Below are 20,578 nucleotides of genomic sequence, written 5' to 3'. Positions count from 1 at the left end.
TTGTTTGTCAACTTAATATCCACTCCTCCACGTGGTTCTCGTTTCAGTAAACTGAAACCTCAGCTCTCACTGAATGACCATCTTAATATTCTCGAGGAGAACATTCGGAAGCTGCTGCCCCTTCCACCTCTGGAAAAACTCAAAAATGAGGGCGAGACAGACAAGGACAAGGAGCACATTCATGTATGAGGGGGCGAGGCCCGAGGCGAGTGAAGCGTGGAGTAGAATGAATGAACTTGCTCCCCTCGGCCTGACCCTCGCACTCACTCTGATTTCAGTTTCTCTACGAGCGATCCATGGATGCTCTGGGGAAGCTGCTGCGGGCCATGATGTGGGATAACGCGAAAGCAGAGGACTGTCAAGAAATGTTCAACGTGAGTAGGGCCGCTGCTCAAACTGACTCCCATGGTCCCTAATCGGTGCTCCAGGGCACCCTCCAAACTCTGCCTCATCCTCGTCTCAGGGACTCCTCCAGCCCGACCCACGTAGCCCACCACGTAGGGCCAGCCCACGTAAAAAGGGTTTGTGGGGAGGCCAGCACCCTGTTCCAGAGGAGGCAGAGCGAGAGCGAGAGAACGAGAGCGAATGAATACGAGGATACTCAGGAAAGGACTTCTACTTTTTGACCAACAGCTTCTCCGAATGTGGCTTGTTTCACAAAAAGAGTGGGAAAGGGAAAGAGCCTTCCAGATCACCGCGAAAGTGCTGACAAATGATATTGAGGTAAGGAAGCCCCTAAAATGGATGGATGGCATTGCTTGCTAACAGCGGGGACCTCTGAGGCCGCTGGAATCCAAAACTCGTGCGGGATGGATCTCCAGTCCCAGGTGGAGTCTTTCCGGAGAACCACCAGCGAGGTCTGTCCTAACCCAGAGCGTCTTTGCTCGCTTGCTCGCTTGCTCGCTTACTTGACTACCGCCCTTAAAGTCCGAGAGTCCATTTTATTCTAAGGGCCTGCACGGAAGGAACAGGGACTTAATATCCAGTGTTGGGACTATCCTGGGACATCGTCAAGCCACCCCATCACCTTGGGGTCCCCCTTTGTCCTGCAGGCACCAGAGAACTTTAAAATCGGCTCACTCCTCGGCCTCCTGGCTCCTCACTCCTGTGACACCCTGCCCTCCATCCGCCAGGCGGCTGCAAGCTCGGCTATTGGTCTGTTCTGCATAAAAGGTGAGGGAAGGATGTGAAAACCACAGATGCAGAGAAGATACCTGTTTTCTTTTGTTCTCAGCTTTTCTCCTCGTCCATCTATATCTCTCTCCTTCCTCCTCTCTCTCTCTCTTTCTCTCTTTCTCTTTCTCCTCCCCCAGTTCAGCCATCTCTGAGTTCTGTTACCTTAATTATGTCACACAATTTGTCTCTCTTTTAGATCCTTTTTCCTCAGTGGCCCTGCCTTCTGGTTTTTTTTAAATAAAGATAATAACACCAGAGCATGATAAAGAGTCATTAAAGCAGGTGAAATGTTTCGAGAGAGTCCGATTTAAATCACACAGCAACTGGGCATATTAGCAAAGCTTTCTCTATCACACAGCTTTCTTCCAGAGGAAATTGCACTACTATTATGGTGCTAAAGTGCCTTTCAGAGTTTTCTAAGAGAGAAAACTTTGTGGAGGTTTTTCCAGCTTGCATAGCAGGACCTCTCTCTGCTCTGCCAGGACACATGAATAACTGTCAATGTCAGGAAATATAAGGAATTTTAAAACATCAGTCTCGGGCTGAAACCAACACTCAGGGCTTCCTGATTAAATCCAGGTGAAATCAGCAGGTGTTTCGCCGAGGTGGGCCCTGCATCGTATGCACAGTTCTCTGCAGACCAGGTGCAGCCAGGAACACTCAGCCAGGTTGACTGCAGCTCATGCCCATGCTCGACTCTTCATTCTCTTAGGTACTCGGTAAACATTTCTTGAGTGACTTTTCATGTGTCAGACACTGTTCTGATGCTGGAAGCACAGAGATATTATAATTCTAAGATTCGCATAAGAAAAGTATGTGAGATTTGCTGTGCAAAAGCTTTTGAGCCAAAAGGTGGGATTTGGTTAGGGGCAGAGGGTAGAGTCAGTCAAAAAGGACCAACTATGCAACAGAGCCCGAATAGGTCTCTTGGGATATGGGACAGTCAAGGGACAGTCCCTTGGGATATGGGAAGATAATTCATGAAGGGTATATGCTTTTACCAAAGCCAGGGGGAAGAAAAAAATGAATTAAGGAAGTGAGAACTAAAGGACCATTTTAATGAGAAGAAATGTGCCAGAGAGGGACCTCATAGGAAGAAAGGAATTAGAATTCTATTATTATTCTACCTATTCTCCCTTTAGTGTCCTTTATTTTCCTGAAACATGCAAAGTTCAGGTCCTTAAATATCCTTTGTCGACAAGAAATCCCATACTTCATTATTCACGTTAACTCTTTTTCTTGGTTGACCAAATAAATATGGTAGAGAGAGAGGAAAACGATGATTATTTTTTTACTAGATACAAGTAACTAGTGTGATACTAAATTAAATACCCATTTAATACTCATGGATGTTGTTCAGTCAGTTGTTAAAGCAGATGAGGGATCTGAGGTTAAGAAATGTACCAGTTGCTTGGACAATTGAAAGCAGTGGAGCTGGACTTTGAGCCCAGGTCGTCTTCCCATTGGCTAGGCTGCCTTCCAGAGTGGTTCAGGTGTGAGTTTCCACAATTACTATACTCCATTCAAACAACAAACAGAATATCACTAGCGTTTAGGTCTGCATTTACAAATTGATATCAACAGTCACTTACACAGTTGCTGATGTTCCTATTACAATGGTTGCCTTACCGTTTCCTCCAAAGTGGCTCAGTGCAGAACGGAACTCCAACAGAGACAGCAGTATAGCAGAGGAGTGAGAGCCTGGGCATTGGTGTCAGACCAGGGTTCAGGTTCCAGCTCTCCTATCTTTACTAACTGCGTGATCCGGCCAAATGGCTTTACACCTCTCTGCCTCAGCTTTCTCAACTGCAAATAACCTCAGATCATTTTTAGGAGCAATGAGATCATTACGTGCAGAGTATTTAGCATGCTGCTGGCATGCAGAAACTACTCAATCAGTGTTTGCTCTTATGCTCACCATCTAATCAGACAGGCTTTAGTGGGTTTGTTAAAGGCATCCAGCAGCTGAATTAGTGTCACATCAAAATACAGACAGCCTCTCCAACCCCTATCAGCTCTTTGAACTCCTATGTTGCCCTTTGTTGATTGTAGGCATTTGCCTGGAAGTGGAAAGGCTACAGGATTTGCAGGAAGGGCTGCAATGTGATGATGTGCAAGTCCAGATCAAGATTTCCTCCAAAATAGCAAAGGTAATAGATATGGAGGACTGGCCAAGGGATGTAAGGATGATTCTGGGTTGATTTCCAAATGAGTCAGCTGTGTACACCCCGCTACCCAGGAGGGCAACAGCCGAGCCATTCTAGCTGAATGAAAGACCTTTGTCCACTCATTTGTTAACTCTGGGTCCATGTGCACAGGCAACACCTGCTACTGATCATTTCCTACTCTGGGAAACCTGGGGAACCAAGTGGCCCTCTCCAGGGTGAGGGAGGCAGTGGGGTGAAATGGAAGGAACAGGACTTTGGGGTCGATCAGACGCACTCTGTGTGCACTGCCTGAAGTGTGTGCACTGGGTGATCAGTCTCCTCATCTTAAAAAAAAAAAAAATGCATAACCTCCCTCTCAGAGCTGTTGTGAGGCCTGGTCGATCAAGTCATTCATTTATTCATTCACCTAATATGCCCTGTGCACCTACCACATGCCACACTATTTTCTAGGCTCTAAGGATAGACATGCCTGCCCTCATTGAGCTTGCATCCTAGTAGATGGAGCAGCCAGATAAATATGATGTCAGGTAGTGACAATTGAGAAAAATAAAATCAAGGAAGGGAATAAAGAGTACGGGAGGGGTGATCCCCTAGGAAGACCCCTCTGAAAGGGAGAACCATGGAGACATCTAGAAAAGAACATTCCAGGCAGAGTGGAAACAGCATGTGCAAAGGCCCTGAGGCGGAGAAAGAAGTGGGTCATGAGATCCAAGAGATAGCCCAGAGCTGATTGAAGTGCCTTCCAGGACTTGTTAAGGATCTTGGCTTTTATTCCAATTGAAATCAAAAGCCAGCAGAGCAGTTTTGAACAGAAGAGTCAAGACCACTAGGTACAATGTGGCAGTTGTGAAATGTACAAGGGCACCCTTGTGTGAGGCAGCATCATTCCTAATGTGGACATTATAGGTTTATATGTGTATTACGGCAGTTATCCACAGAGGGCAGTAAAGGGTCCAACAAGCTCAGTCACTGTGACAATAACAGAGAACTCTCTTTGAGAACAGGGCACTTTTCCTAATTTACAAAAGCTCCTTATGGGCTAGTGGTGGTTCTGCGAGGAGGAACATGATTGGACTTATATTTTCTGAAGGGTCATCGGGCTGCCATGTTGAGACTAGACTATAGGCTGGCAAGAGTGAAACTAGTGAGGTTAGTTTGAAGGAAACCGTAAGAACCTACATATGAGATTAGGTGGCCTGGACTAAGGAGGCAGCAGCGGGGATGAGAAGGTGATGAGAACATAGGAGACAAGCCCGTGGGGGACAGGGAGGGAACATATGTCAAATGCCTAAGAAAGTGTCTGATGCATGAGAGGTGCTCAAAAACATGAATTCCCTTTCTTCCTTTCTTCCTAAACCAATATCCATCCCAATATGAAAAAAACAAAACAAAACACATAACTGTTGAGCTTGGACCCAGGTAGGCATTTCGTGTTATACAGAACAGAGGCACGAGTCTAGGCCTTGATCTTGGAGCCATGGTAACTCAGAAACCGGCTGGGACATGCAACTACTCGTGAAAAGGAACTCATCGCCTCTCAAAGATGGTTCTACCAAACATCATCGGGCCATTTAATACTGGAGGAAGTCGGTTGTGAATAGGAATGTTTTCATAGCCACAAACTCATAATCATGACCATCCTGCTTGGCTAAAGCCCCAGATAATGCTCCTGGACTTTATTCAAACTTCTAACTTTTCACCTCCCCTGCCTGCCTTTTCACTCATACACACGGAGAGACATATGCAACCAAACATTGTGTATAGTTCTTGTTTAGAGACCAAAATTGCAAAGTTTTTATTTTCTTCACTTTTTATTGACTACTCTTGATCTTGAAACATGCAAAAGCAAAAGACAGCGTTCATAATAATTCACCCTCTGTGTGAAGTAAGTCAGAAAGAGAAAAACAAATACCATATGCTAACACATATATATGGAATCTAAAAAAAAAAAAAAAAAATGGTTCTGAAGAACCTAGGGGCAGGACAGGAATAAAGACACAGACGTAGAGAATGGACTTAAGGACACGGGGAGGGGAAGGGTAAGCTGGGATGAAGTGAGAGAGTGGCATGGACATATATACACTACCAAATGTAAAATAGATAGCCAGTGGGAAGCAGCTGCATAGCACAGGGAGATCAGCTCAGTGCTTTGTGACCACCTAGAGGGGTGGGATAGGGAGGGTGGGAGGGAGACACAAGAGGAAGGAGATATGGGGATATATGTATATGTATAGCTGATTCACTTTGTTATACAGCAGAAACACAGCATTGTAAAGCAATTATACTCCAATAAAGATGTTTAAAAAAATAATAATTCACCCTCTGTATGGATACTGTGAGGCACCGGGTATTTAGCACAGCACTTAGTACACGGTGATAGATTTCCTGAATTTTCAAGCCTAGCTATTCTTTGGCAGACACAAGACTTATTTCTATGATACATGAAATGTATGTGAAAGTACTTTACAACATATAAAATGGCATATAAACAGTATGCATTATTTTTCCTTTATGGGGTATGATGTAACTTCAGGTTTGGAGAGGAAATTGCCTTGGCAGGCCTGGAATTTAATAAATAATGAAATGATCAAGAGATAACTTCAAGGAAAGTTTACTTAAAGTTGACAGGTCATGTCTATGTCCTATTTTAGTATTCTCTCTGGTTTCTTTGGCCCCGGTCATATGCTAACTTTTTGGAAAGCCCAGTGGTTTCTAATATCCTAAAACAAAGAATAGGTGTCCAGATACAAAGTGAGGTGGTTGATGACATGAGTCTTTCCGGGTTCATTCTCAGATCGTCAGTAGACTCATCCCAAGTGAAGAAATGCTCATGTTCCTGGGGGAAACCCTGGATGGTCTGGAGAGCCTCAACCCCACGTGTACAAAGGCATGTGGCGTCTGGATGATCGCTGCCCTGAAGGAGCAGGGAGCTGCTTTAGAAGATCAGGTGAACCAAGAGCTAATCTGACAACTGAGCAGAATTCTAACACTTCTGAAATGCCAATACCAGAAGTAGGTGGCCACTTCATAGTTAGTCCTCTGATGGGCCACAGGCGGGAGTGTGCACGGCCTCGAGAGGCCTCAACAGAGACCCAAGCTGCGTGTGGACAGCCAGGCCCACACTGAGTGCCTGTCTAGCCTGACTCAATTGCTTCTCTAGTCTGTGATGATAAGAACTTTACAGACTGCCACTCTCTGGTCAGAGGCATGTGGGTCATGGAAAACTGGGTTGTGAGGTCTGCAAGATGAGCGTGACCTTGTGAACGAATGCCTGTAAGACGGCCACTGAGGGCCAAGAGAGTTTTCTAATCCCACTGCCACTCTGCGAGCTGCTCTTGCACACCCCTTAGGTATTTTCTGGTAAAAAAGGCTGTCACTGGGGAATTGACTGAAAGAAAAGTCTCAGTCCCTCCTCCCAACTGGAAAGTTAAGCAGAGAGAACAGGATTTAAATTCAGGAAGCCTGGTTAAGAGCTCCAAATGGAGATACTCTACTCTCTGTCTTAAAGTCAGAAACAGAATACCAGTAATTCAGAGACTGAGGAGGAAAAGAATCTTTAACTCAATAAAGGCTTTCCAAGGGGAACAGGAGGAGGAAGTTATGGTCCCCATAGCCCAGAATCAACCACCCTAAATTTAAAATTTTTCCAAAGCATGACTTTTAGAAATGACCTCTGTGCTAATTACTGTCCAATCAGCTTTTTTCAAAATCATTCATTGAGTACATACTATGTGGCAGGCCCTGGGCCAGTCATGAGAGAATCAAAGGTTAATAAATTTGGAATGTCCATGTATTTGTGTGTTTAGCATAAAAGGGGAAGTTGTTCACACTCTAAGTAAAGGCTTACAGTAGGGACCTAAATCCTCTCCAAGAATCATTGAAATGGGACTGTGTGGCATTCATGTTTGCAGGATATTTATGATTAAGGAATTATAATTCTGAGAAAATATTATATTTACCTAAAAGTGTCTATCCAAAGTAAGCAGGAAAAATTTCCACTAGAAGCAAAGGTTCTTTAGCATGGAGACATGCCCTTATCCATGTCAAAAGCCAGATGTGTAATATCATTCCCTACCGCACACAGATTAACACCCAAACTCAGAAAGGTGGCCCTCAATGCCCTTTAGCATCTGGCTTCATCTTTCCTATCAAGTTATCTTCCTTTTATCACCTTCGTTCTTTCTTTGCTCCAAACTGGACCATTCTCCTATTCCATAAACTTTTTCCACATTTGCCTCTACCATGCTCTCATGCCATTTTTCTATATAGATTTTACGTTTTTACAGCCATCATGTTCACAGCAAAATGGAGCTGAAGGTACAGAGTTCCCGTATACCTCCTGTCTCCACACTACCCACATCCCACATCACAGTGGTACATTTGCTACAATCGATGAACGCACATTGACACATCACATAATCACCCAAAAGCCTTAGTTTACATTAGGGTTTAGTCTTGGTGTTGACAAATGTATAATGACACGTGTTCACCACTGTAGTATCATACAGATTCGTTTCACTGCTCTCTAAACCCTCTGTGCTCTCTTCTCATGGTGTCTGATTTTACATCTTTACCTGTGCTCTTCCTTCTGATGAGGATGACCTTCCCCACCATCTCCACCTTGCCTTTTGGAATTGCTATATATCCTTTGAGACCCAGACCAGATGTCCCTCCACAGTGACCTCAGTTACTTCTGGATTCCCCTATCAGTCCTGTACACCTCTTGTACACCATTTGCCATACAGAGCCTTGTGCACAGCCCTTGGGTATATGGCTGATGTCCTTTATGAGACCACCCATTCCTTTTGAGAAAGGGCTACATCTTATTCATCCCTGGTAAATGCCCCACAGTGCCCAACACAGCACCTGGCATAATGCAGCCTTTCGCTAAATGTTTGCTAAATTGATTTAAGAATAAATGCCCAATTTATCAATAATCGTCCTGAGCAAGAGATAGGCCATGTGTAGAATCAATTACTTTTTTAACATTATTTCTAATTCATCAACCACCACCCACAATACGCTGACCGTACGTGACTAAGCCATCCATGTAGAGGAAAAATGGCAACCCAGTGTTTGATTTGGCTTTTTCTTTTTAGCTGTTGGAGATCTTGGGCATAATTTACCATCACATGCCGGTCCTCAGACAAAAGGAGGAAAGTTTTCAGTTTATGCTGGAAGCCATCTCCCAAATAGCCAGCTTTCACATGGATGGAGTTGTTGCCAACCTTTTACAGAAGCCTCTGCCCTTTGACAGGTAGATTCTAACTGAGCTGGTCCCTTTTCCTAGGGAAGGCCACTCTGTAAGGTATTGGGGAAGAATCTGTACTTTGAGAGAAAGATAGCAAACAAAAGTTGAAAACACCTCACCTGAATAATTTCAAAAATGGTGTTTGAATCACAGGTAATGGCTTTCCAAGTATTTTTCAAATATATGTCCTCATTGGATGATGAGAGTTTTAGATGTGTGTGTGTGTGTGTGTGTGTGTGTGTGTGTATGTGCGTGTGTTTATTTAATAGGAATAAGTATTAGAAAGTGAGTACTTCTCCCCTTTCTGGTTGCCTAAAATGAATCTATATGAGAGGTTTCTGTCTTGATGGACATTAACAAACCTCAGCAACCCAAGGCCAGAATGCTAGATTGTTAAACAAAACATCCTTATTATCCCCAGGCATGTTGGCATGTCCATCCATCCTTGCAACTCTGATTAGTCATAATGTGGTTTTAGAGTGGATCAGATGAAAAAGCTCACATCCCAAGGAGTAGAGCCTTATCGGCTTCCTGCCGTGCTTCCCTAGGGACACAAAGACACTGTGGAAGGCCCTGGCTGAGAACCCAGCCTCCAGTGGCAAACTCCTGCAAGCCTTAATAGACAAACTGGAGAATGAGTTAGAAGATGACCTCGCGGGGACAGAGGCGATCTCCGTGAGTTGGACAACCTGCCACCTGCCCGGGATGCTGTCCCACTCCATCCCACCTGGCACTGGCTGATGTAGCATTAATCACACTTCTCCCCCTCTCATACCCTGGTTTTAAATCAATTCCAGTTTATTTTGGACAAATATGGTAGTGATTTTGTCTGCAGCTGATCATGTTTAGAAGCAAATTTCTCATCAGCCCAAAGAAAATCTGTGTCTCTGTATTTCCAAATCAGTCTTCAAGATATCTACTCATTATTGAAAGACCCTAATACTGGTGCCCCCTGGAGTTTGGAGTCGCCCCACATGGCAGCCCTGAGAGAGAAACACAGCAGGAGTTAAGAAGTTTTCAGACAAATAAACCCTCCCTTTTCTATGTGCTTTTACCACAAGTGTGGTCAACCTGGAAAGCAATCCTTTGTAGAGAAAACAAACTGGAAGATCAGCCCTGCCTGACCACAGGGTCCTTTCTCCCCTCAGGTGGCCTGTGCAATTTATGAAGTGGTGTCGACAGGCACCCCTGTCGCAGGCCTGTACCCAAAGCTGTTCGCCCTTTTCCTGAAGCTGGTCAGCTGCACACTGGGCCAGAAGATGCCCCCTTCGACCCTAAACCGCCGCCGGCGGGTGATGCAGCAGGGGGAGCGGCAGCAGATCGCAGACCCCTGCAGGTGAACAGCCAGGCGGAGAGGGGCTTCCAGAGTCCTGACCCCAGACGCCAGGAGGGGCTGGCATGGCCTCAGCTACCCGTGAAGAGACAAGGCCCCTGCATCCTTGAGCCTCGTAGCTCTTCTTCCCTGGGTACCCGGCATAGTTGCCCAGAACGGTCATATAACGAATGAGCAGTTATGTCCTCTTCCCTAGAGGGCCCAATCCACTTCCTTTGTTTTCTTTCATTGAGACCTTTCAAGGAAAGTTGGAATTCTGTGATTTTCAAGGCCACCGAGGAAAGAATATAAAATAAAAATAAATACCACATTTCCTCAAATCTAAGACTTCTCCAGTTGAAGGAAGCAACATTATTTCGCGTAACATTGAGAAAGGAAAAAAAAAAAAAAAAAAGAGTCCCAATTAAGTCATGAATCAGTGTTTTCTTATACTATTAAATTTGCATTTTATATTGATCCAAAAAGCTCTTTGAGGATTATTAGGTATAGATTTTTATCCTTTATCACACTGCTCTGCTTTCCTGTTCTTTTGCATTAACTTTTTGTTCCGATGTCAAATCAACCTTTTTAAAGACATTTTAAGTAGCAGTTAGGCTCAGCACACGTAGTTCCAATAATACATGTAACTTTACTAAAATGCCCACAGCTCAAAGAGCCATACCTAAATCCATGCATGTACACGCATTGTATACACAGGCAATAGCAACTGCACCGCAACTACCGTCTGGCCAACAATTGCAACGCACTATCCACTGCGAGAGGCATCCTGATTTCCAAGGTGCTGTTTTGTTTTAGAACCAGTGAAACAACCTCCATTCATCCAGGAGTGAGGGAGCATTGTAGGGAACATTTTTTTTAAAAAGAAACACAATGTGCTATATTTATTCTGTAGAATACAGTGGTTACAAGTAACCAGATCCACACATATCAATATAGGGCCCCAAGATATAATAAGTGAAAATACAGAATACAGACAGCTTGATGATCTTTATTAAGGACTTGGGGTTTCACAATTCCTTGCATGGCATTGACTTACTTTTGTGATGCCAACTGTCTCCTTCAGGCTCTCGATTACAACTCTGAAGTGTGTGCAGGCCCAGGCCATGAAAGAAGGGCTGGCCAAAGAATCTGACGAGGGGGACAACATGTGGACCCTCCTCAGCAGTCCCAGTAGGCACCACATAGGAGTCTGTGCACTGGCCAGGTAATGTGCAGATATTCCAGAACTGGATATGAAGGAAAAAACTGAAAACAAAGTAAAAATGCAATGCAGGCAACTTCACTGACAGCAACTGATTCAGTAAGGACTTATGGTCCAGGAGAAAAAAACAGGGAAGAAAGAGCAAAGGGGTTGGGAAGAGACAGTAGGATCAGCCCCAAACTCACCAACCCCGCAAAAAATAGTGATACAATGAACGGTTTTAGGCAAACTACACTTCAGTTGGGCACTTGGATAGGCTATTCTAAAGTTAAGCCTTGGTGCTCTTTCCTTTTTAACATTCCTTTTTGGATAATTTATTTTCCTGATAGAGAAATAGACTAAAGTGTCTTCCACTGTTTAGAAAGAAAAAAGTCTCTGCTACAATGGGAGCCTTGGTTTTCTAGGAGCATGACAGTGTGGCAACACAGAGTCATACTGGACATCACGGAACAACTCTTCCCATCCCTGACCTCCTCCTCGGAGAACTACCGGATAACGGGCGCAGCTTTCTTCTCTGAGGCAAGGGGACACAGCCATCCCAGCAGGCTCGTTGGGTCCCAGTGGGGTATTTCTCTCAGGAGTTCAGTGGGAATTTGAGCCATGGAAGAGGGACCCTCTCTGGGATCTCTGGAAATGGAGAGATCCAGCTATTGCCAGAGACACAGTACCTGAGCAGAGAGAGGGAGAAAGAGAGAGGAAAAAGAACCCAGCCTCATCCTCTTCCTGCCCTCTGGTCTGCAGACATCAACTCCCAAGACAGAGAAGGGTAGAGAATCAACCTGGAAGGGACAAAACAAAATGCAACCAACAAATATATTATGGTCCTTTCAAACTCTGGGATAAAGGCTGACCCAGCCAATGCAAAGAAGGAAATTGTCAGTAACTCCTGTTTTCCCTGCTCCATGTTTCCATTTAGATTAGAAATACCTTCTTAACTAGGTATTTTGGTTCTCATCACCACATAACCTTGACCTGTGGGGCGCTCACTTCTAGAGCTTAGTTCCTGCCAGACATTTGAATTCACCCGAGGGCTCCCTCCTCTGCCCCACAAGCAGCTGAGGCCCTACTCTTTAATCACAGCTATAATGCCTTTGGAACTCTCCTGAAGGGAGGCCCTTCCCTGAACTAAAGGGGAGGAGTGTTTCACTTTCAGCTCATGAAGGAGCCACTCCTTTGGAAGCACGGGAATCTACGGGATGTGCTGATCTTGATGGGTCAGAGTGCCTGGGACTCCAACGCCATTCTGAGGCAAATGGCCATCCAAGGGCTTGGCAATACCGCTTCTGGAGCCCCTCACAAGGTAAAAGGAGTTTGGGAGGGACACAAAATAGTTCATCTAAGTAGAGTTTTTAAATAATTATTTACTAACCCACACCCTGTGGTTGCATAGAAATTAAGTGACAATCCAAATAAGTTGCTGAAGTGGTGGCTCTTGGGTTGAAGGACACGTGACCCTATAAGAATGTCAATCCCCTTGTCTGGGGTCTCCTACCCTATTCCAGATACACATAGAACAATTTTCGAGATTAAGAGACCTTATTTCAAAATAGGTAAAGAAGCACAAGCAGATAATGTTAGAATCTATCGTCAGAGGCCTCTATCACCTGGCCCGCACCGAGGTCGTCTGTGAAAGCTTGAAGGCTCTAAAAAAGATCCTGGAGCTGCTCACAGACCGAGATGTAAGCTTCTACTTCAAAGAAATAGTGCTGCAAACAAGAACCTTCTTTGAAGACGTAAGTGAGCCTGTTCAGGAATCCTCCCTCCCCAGAAGTGAGTGAACAGAAAGAGGTTCAGGTAGTGCTTGTAGCAGACCAGTTTGGTGTCCATTTGCATGCCTTGGCCTGCCCTAGAGATCACCTGCCCCAGAGGTCACCTGTCCCAGGGATCACCTGTCCCACAGATCACCTGCCCCAGAGGTCACCTGCCCCAGAGGTCACCTGCCCTAGAGATCACCTGCCCTGGAGATCACCTGCCCCAGAAGTCACCTGTTCTATTCCTGTGCAGCCTGTTGGCTTCCTGTGTGTCTGCCTGAGGGTATTCTCTGGCCCAGGAATCATGATTGGTTTGAGCAAGGTGGGCCGGATGGGTTGGGAAAGGACCCTCAAACAACAAGAAAAGAGAGTTTGTAGATAAACTCCCTGGCTTCCTCACCCCTCAGAAGGACGGTGCTTCACTTGCCCATAAGGGTACCACACTCACTAATGTTCCCTTTCGTAGCTTTCCTCTCTTGCCTATCATGCTTCCTGGGCCCACCTCCCAGATAAATCCTCATCTCAAAGTCTGCTGTTGGGAGGAACCGGTTTGCAGGGTACAAATAGAGACACAGATGTAGAGAACAAACGTATGGACACCAAGGGGGGAAACAGGGGGTGGGGGGGATGAACTGGGAGCTTGGGATGGACATATATACACTAATATGTATAAAATAGAGACCTAATAAGAAGCTGCTATATAAAAAATAAATAAAGTTCAAAAATTCAAAAAGAAAGAAAAACAAAGTCTGCTGTCGGGGGCACACAGCTTACGACAGTACTCCCTACAGGGCTAGATGTTATTGCCTCCAACAATACCTTTTCCACGTGCAAGATTTCAAAGACTCAAAATGCTTGCGCGGTTCATTTCATCCAGGAGTCAGTAAACTGCCCCATGGCTCATCCCAAATTCGATCCGGAGCATGTTTTTGTAAATGAAGTGTTATTGGCACACAGCCATGCTCATTGGTTACATATTATCTATGGCAGCTTTCACCTTCATCCCGCAGAGCTGATTAGTTGTTACAGAAACCGTGTGGCCCGCAAAGTCTAAATTATTCACTGTTTGGCCTCTTACGGAAAAATTTTGTCAACCCCTGACATGGTTTATAGCCCTCATTTCAAAAAAGATCAGTCAACAACAATCCTAGGCAAAGGAAGGTCATTTTTCTTTATACCTTCTGGGAAACCAGATTTTATTATTTCATTTTGGTTTATTCACTGACATCAATGTAAAAATCTATTTCACGTCTAACTTAAACCGATTTTTTGTGATCTAAACCTGCCTGGCTCCTGTTATGTGGTCAGAGGAGATGGAAATTTCTGGCTGCCTCCTCCAATGCATCCTTCTTAAACATTAAGGCTTTATTAAATTACCTTTTCACCTGATAGTCTCCAGACTGAAAAGTCCTTATTTCCTTCATTATTTACCATAAACCTAATTTTTCAGCTCCTTAAATATTTTACAAGCCAGTGACTGTGTTGTATCCCTAAATGAGACCTGAGAAGTATTGAATAGAATCTAAAGAAAAATTGCCTCTCAAATCCAATCTTTTCCTACTTATTCACTCCAACTTTTTTTAATCTTGCCCTTTCTTCCTGACTCTTTAGCAATTTATTAACCACACCAACCGCCAGACTGCAGTCTGCAACACATGCCCTCAGTCAATCGTCCTCCAGTGTTGTATTTTTCAGTTTCTCTTGTTTGTGTACTAGCCTAAACCTGGCCTTTGAGAGCAGCTTTCTGCTGGTTTCCAACTATTTTCTCCAGTGTACCAATATTTACTTTTAATTCTCATCTTGTCCCCAAAAATACTTACTGGGCTCTCACTCAATTTAGTATCTTCTGTAAAATAATGAAGATGTTCTTTTTTTCATTACACCGATAACTGATGACAATCTTTAACAACAAAGGGCTAAAGTCAGCCCTACAGAGCCCCACCTGTTAGGTTTCCCTGGACTGTTGTTGATCCAATGATAGTAACTCTCTTGGATCCGAGCCTCCAATAATCACAAGTCCATCTACGAGTTTTGTGGTCAAGAGAATATTTCTCAGCCTTAATGCATAAGAAAAAAAAAAAAGCTAAAGTCTATCTGGTTGTTAGGTTAGACCTTTCGCATTCCTAATAGGTATCAATTTCATCACATTTGCATAAACGTAAAGTTTGACAAAAACTGAGTCTTAGTCATGACATGCTATTTACAGTCCTATAACGCTCTCTTTCTGCAAATATATTCAACTATGATACTTTGCCCCTATATTTTTCTGTAGATTAAGCATACAATTCTGTAATCTCTAAGTTTTCCCTTTCTTCTCTTCAATATTTAAGTACTTTCTTGAAAATCTAAAAATATGGCTACACTTTGAAAAAGTGGTAGAACAGAAAATATGGCTGCTGTCCCATGCTCCAGGACCTGCTCGCTGCTATTTCCCACGCTGGCACCTGAGTAAAACTTTAATATCTCTCCCAGCACCCAAAACACTTTACCCCTTCTCTTTTCTGTTTTTTCATCATCCCAACTGGTTGCTTCTCGCTTGACCTATCATTAGGTCTTTGATTTTAGAAAATTCAGAGGACTCTTTTAAGTAAATACCTCTCTACCTTTTAGATACTTTGTTACTGGTTTGCTTTCTTTTTCGAAAAAGAGATCTTTTAAAAATATACCTTGACCTTACTCCTAGTACATTTAAAGAACATTTCTACTTACATTTCCCTTCTATGAGGTCACATCTCATGTCATTCAATTAACTTTTCTAGCCTTTTCCTAACAAGCCATCTTGATTTTTTTATGGAAGATCTTTGTTAACTTCCTTTTTCATGGCATTTTTGTGTATGTGCCCACTTCTCACACATTTTATTTTGCCATCAAAAGAAACTCCTGTATCTTCTCCCTCTCATATTCATAGGAGTGCTTTTTTATTGGCCCTAGTTTGTTGCTAACCTAAATAATATTCTGGGGAATTCCTTGGTGGTCCAGTGGTTAGGGCTCTGTGCTTCCACTGCAGTGGGCATGGGTTCGATCCCCGGTCAGAGAACTAAGATCCTGCATGACGCGAGGCACAGCCAAAAATTTTTTTTTAAATTTTTTAAATACATAAATAAAATAAATAATATTCTGCTACTCAGAATGGCTCTTCCCCTCATCCCTCTGCCTTTCTATGGGTATTTTAAACTAGTTTTCTAGATACACCCCCCCAAAAAAAGAACACTTCCAGAAAATTCACCAGAACTCTGAACCATACCAACAAAGTGTCTGAGATAATAGAAGGCCATCTTTCTCCACCACCTTACCCTTTGGCTCTAAAAAGCACTGCCATACTCTGGTTTCTCTTCAGATCGCATACATCCTTCATCTTTTACTAAAAAGCACTGCCCACCCTCCTGGACGACAAGCAAGGCAGTTCCATGACTTCACATACAAGAGTAGGGCTAAGCACTTGTTTGTTTATCTTCTATCTCTGAGACACAAGGCCCAAATTTCTGAGCTTCCTGTAATCCCTCTGCAAAGTATTTGGGATCTTGGAGAAGAGTCCTAGGCCTTGGGCAATTTAGATCAGAGGCCCCATAACTCCAGGCTAATGACGCAATCAGGCTAATTTGTACAAAATACAGAATAAACAAGAACCCTCCCTGGCCTTCTGCTGCCAGCACTCGCTGTTTATTATTCCTGTGGTCACATTTCCCCATTAGCTCCTCAGAGTCAGAAACCAAGTCTCCAGCTCTAAATTCATGCCGTGTGGGTAGAGAGCTGCTGGGAAACGAAAGGCATCCTTGGGACACCCAGGGGCTATGCCAAAGGTGCGCCAGGGCTCCAGCCTGCCTTCACGGAAGTGGGAAAGGGCGGGTGGGGTAGGGGTACCAGCTGGGAATGGCCTGCGTGGAGGACTCACCCACAACACGTATCTGTCACCACAGGAGCAGGATGATGTGAGGCTGACGGCCGTCCTCTTATTTGAGAATCTGGCATCCCTAACAGGAAGAAGGTGGAAGATTTTTTTTGCTGAAGAAATTAAAAAGAGCCTGATTTCATTCCTTCTCCACCTCTGGGATCCCAATCCCAAGATTAGAACTGTAAGTGGCCCTTGCACAGACACCTGCACCTCCTCCTCTCCCCATGGCCAAGAGGGTGCCGGGAGGCCTGGTCTAGCCGGACCGGAAGCCAGGTCTGAAGGCACCACTCTCAAACGAACCTGAAAACCAATTTTCCCATCCTGGGTGCTTTTTTGCCATCGCTTCCCGAGCTTGCGCTTCCATCTTTGAAACTGGGAAGGTGGCAGCACTGACTGTAAAGCCCTCACATCACTGATTTTTACTGCTCCTTTCCCCACACACAACCAGTCAGTGTGTCTTCCCTTCTGGAAGGGGAGCCAGCATTACGGACTGTGATGCAGGAAACTCTGTTTTTCAGGCTTGCCGTGATGTCCTGATCATCTGCATTCCTTTTCTGGGCCTCCAGGAACTCTGTGGGGTATTAGATCATCTCCCTGATGGTCAGGATCTCCCAAGGGCCAGGGATTTCTACAGGCAATTCTGTGCGAAGCTGGTGAGTGTGCAGGAGGTGCTGCTTCCAAAAAAATGCAGGCCAAGAGTCCAGGCAAATCCCAGAAGGCAAACAGCATAGCAAGGAATCCCAGCCAGAGCCAGAACCATCTGGGAAGGACAGCAGTGACTCTGGGTATCTTGTCGCATCACCTCCTGCTCTGTCCCCAAGTCCCAACTGGGATCTGTTCTCGATTCCTGAAACTCATCTGTTGATTAGCCCTATAAGCCCCAGTGCCACCCTGATTAAATTTAGAATGAACTAGCCGTAACACACCTTCCAACAGAACAATTAATGGCTGTATGCGTGCTCACTCCTTTAGCTGTCCCTTCTTAGGGCCTATGGGATGCTGAATTTCGTAAAGTGTCGCTTCTCAGTTGCCCTCTTTTTTTTTTTTTAATTTTATTGAAGTATACAACTATATTTAACAATACTTTGTTAATTTCTGCTGTACAGCAAAGTGACTCAATTATACACATATATATTCTTTTCATATTCTTTTCTATTATGGTTTATCACAGGATATTGGATATAGTTCCCTGTGCTATACAGTAGGACCTTGTTGTATATCCATCCTATATATAATAGTTTGCATCAGCTACCCCAAACTTCCAGTCCTTCCCTCCCCTACCCCCCTCCCCCTTTCAGTTGCCCTCTCTGTAACACACATCTCTTCCAGGCAAAGAAAAACCAAGAAATCCTGTGGATCCTCCACACACACTCACTCACCTTCTTCAGCAGCAGCTGGGAGATGATCAGGAGCGCGGCCAGCAAACTCACAGGTGAGGGCACGTCCACGCTCTCCACTCACAGGTCTGCTCTTTGCCAGCCAGTTTTGCTTTGCCTGGAAGCTACCCCAGCGTGAATGCCAATATGACTGGGAAGACCAAAAAAAAGAAAAACAAGAAAGCCAGAAAGAATTCATTTTACGTCTTACAACATCTTCCCTCAAAAGAACCTGTTCTCTTTGCAAACTTACAGTAACAGCTTCTGAATTGCCAACACTCACTTTCTTTCCATCAGACCATTCTCCCTACTGGGTCCTTCATGCTTCTTCTGGTTCCAAGTCATTGCTCCTTCTTTTCCCCAAGTCTTTGATCCAAGCCTGCTGCCCCTGCCTAAGTGTTTTCCTTTGCATCATCCCTTAATATAAACCATAGTCAACCTTCTAAGCTCAGTTCGAGCTGAGGGCTTTAGCAGCGATGTGATACTAGTGGAAAGTGTGTGGGCATGGGGACCAGCAGACCTTGGCTCTGCTGTGTGATTCTGGACAAGTCACTTAATTTCTCTGTGTTGCCTCTTTGCCTGATCTATAAAATAAAAGAGGAAAGTAAGTGAGTCTCTGAGGATCCTTCTGTTAGGAAATTCTAAGTCTTATCACGAAACCCGTTCCAACTAATCCAGCCCCCAGCAAATAGGCCCACTTGGTTGGCCACATTTAAGATTGAGTTAAAACCTAAGGATTCCTTATTGGATCATGCAGAGGATCCCCCTAACTACACTGTAACTTTTTGGAAGACAGGGACCATAGCTTACTCACGTTTGAAACCCTGAAAACTGGCGCCCCCTGGAGGGCACGGTGTGAGTTTTCCCAAATACATAGTGGGTGAGTGACCACTTCCAGACGTGGCACTCAAGACCCCATAGACATCACCCTCACATCATCCTGGGGGTGCAAAGGGAGTCTATAGCTTGTGAATTCACTAGCTAAATCACTTACTTCTTACCAGGTGCAGACTGTGCCCCGACCTGCTTTCCGTGGCCTGTCGCTCTACAGTGAAATCAGTTAACTTTCTCTCCTGTTGATTTTAGATGCCATTGTTCTCAATTTGACCTACCAATATATGGAGTTAATAGACAGAGAACAGCTGACCACACGTGAGTACCAACCCTAGTTTCTGCCCAGAGCACTGTTATATTCTTAGAGAAAGAGAAACTAATGCTGCTCCAAGTCCCATGTCAGCCGTAAAATCGTAGTGCAAAATCGTAGTGCACCCCATTATCAATCGTCTCTGGTGCTCCCCAGATACTGGAATTTCTCCAGAGTGTAAGGTGACCCCCAGCGCCATCCGATTGCAGGCATCATTCCCAACAGACTTCGATTTTCCAATTGTTTATAAACCTACTGCTCACAAGGTCAGGATCTTCTCTTCCCTTATTTCAGTGTTAAGATAGATGCTCAATTTGTGGATCCAAATCCTACCTCTCAGGGCAAAACGTGAGCATGGGGGCCTGAGCCCCGCCCAGCACGGACCCTCAGTGGTAGCCCTCCTGTGCTGCACAGCTTGGGCCTTGGCTTTCTTCATTCACTGGACATTGCTATTCTCTCCATTTCAGGGCTCCAAGCACTTCGACAAGACCCCTGCATCAGTGTCCAGAGAGCAGCCGAAGCTGCCTTGCAGACCCTCTTGAGAAGGTGCAAAGAGATGAGCATCCATCCGTAAACCATCAGGAAATAAACCGCTAGGCCTTTTCTATAACTGACTCCTGTCTTCATCCTCATAACTCACAAACTTGCAACATCTTGAGGAAAGAGATGGCACCTAGCGTGGGGATGTTGAAGTGGTGGTATCTTCCTTACCCGCCAGGCTCTCCCTGGTGGCTTCTGTTAGCAAAAACCACGCCCACCAATTCACTTGAGGAATAACTTGTGATTTGAGTGGTGACAGCCCCATGGCTTTGCATAGGACAGCCCTCTATCTTGGGAAGCTTACATCCCAGCAGATATCAAAAACTGACAGAACATGAAACAATTCTGTCACCATTAAGAAGAGAACCACTGCTATTCTCCACACGGAGCCCTTTTGTCTCATATCTTTGCCAGCTTTGGCTTACTACTCACACTCTTTTCTCTCTAAAAAATAGTCTTAAGACAAACTTTAATCTGTCTGTTCTTAAGTTGTAATTTATGTGTCGAGACTGTGCCAGGTACTTTTCTACAAAAGCCCCTTTCTGACATGCTATTAAATCTCATAGTTTCCTTTCCATTTTTATCCTAGAACATTGATCCCTTTGAATTGTGTGTATGCGGGTGCGCATGTGTTAACCTTCGTAGCATCTGAATAATAACTCTTCATTCTTTTTTCACAATGCACACCTGAAAGGTTACATACAGGAAATCATGTACAGACAAAGAAGTTTCTAACACAGAGCCTG

The 20,578-nt window shown here is 44.5% G+C and overlaps 1 protein-coding gene across 1 annotated transcript in view; it reads left to right on the top strand.

The window, feature by feature from the left end:
• Positions 1-19,890, top strand: part of MROH2B (maestro heat like repeat family member 2B) — a 60,181-nt gene extending 40,291 nt beyond the window's left edge. Inside the window, exons 25-42 of the mRNA XM_068534805.1 lie at positions 48-183; positions 279-374; positions 634-723; positions 1,053-1,173; positions 3,229-3,326; positions 6,139-6,291; positions 8,444-8,601; positions 9,144-9,270; positions 9,744-9,931; positions 10,992-11,132; positions 11,534-11,648; positions 12,283-12,429; positions 12,680-12,862; positions 16,798-16,953; positions 17,291-17,425; positions 18,102-18,204; positions 19,235-19,300; positions 19,760-19,890. Of these exons, the coding sequence (XP_068390906.1) occupies positions 48-183; positions 279-374; positions 634-723; positions 1,053-1,173; positions 3,229-3,326; positions 6,139-6,291; positions 8,444-8,601; positions 9,144-9,270; positions 9,744-9,931; positions 10,992-11,132; positions 11,534-11,648; positions 12,283-12,429; positions 12,680-12,862; positions 16,798-16,953; positions 17,291-17,425; positions 18,102-18,204; positions 19,235-19,300; positions 19,760-19,866 (2,320 nt within the window). The 3' untranslated portion in view covers positions 19,867-19,890. The remainder of the gene's footprint in view (positions 1-47; positions 184-278; positions 375-633; positions 724-1,052; positions 1,174-3,228; positions 3,327-6,138; positions 6,292-8,443; positions 8,602-9,143; positions 9,271-9,743; positions 9,932-10,991; positions 11,133-11,533; positions 11,649-12,282; positions 12,430-12,679; positions 12,863-16,797; positions 16,954-17,290; positions 17,426-18,101; positions 18,205-19,234; positions 19,301-19,759) is intronic.
• Positions 19,891-20,578: the final 688 nt, after the last annotated feature.

Source organism: Eschrichtius robustus, chromosome 2 (genome assembly GCF_028021215.1).
Source record: "Eschrichtius robustus isolate mEscRob2 chromosome 2, mEscRob2.pri, whole genome shotgun sequence".
NCBI classification, from domain to species: domain Eukaryota; kingdom Metazoa; phylum Chordata; class Mammalia; order Artiodactyla; family Eschrichtiidae; genus Eschrichtius; species Eschrichtius robustus.
The sequence above is the reverse complement of the archived record's forward strand: the minus strand, read 5'-3'. Positions and strand labels throughout refer to the sequence as shown.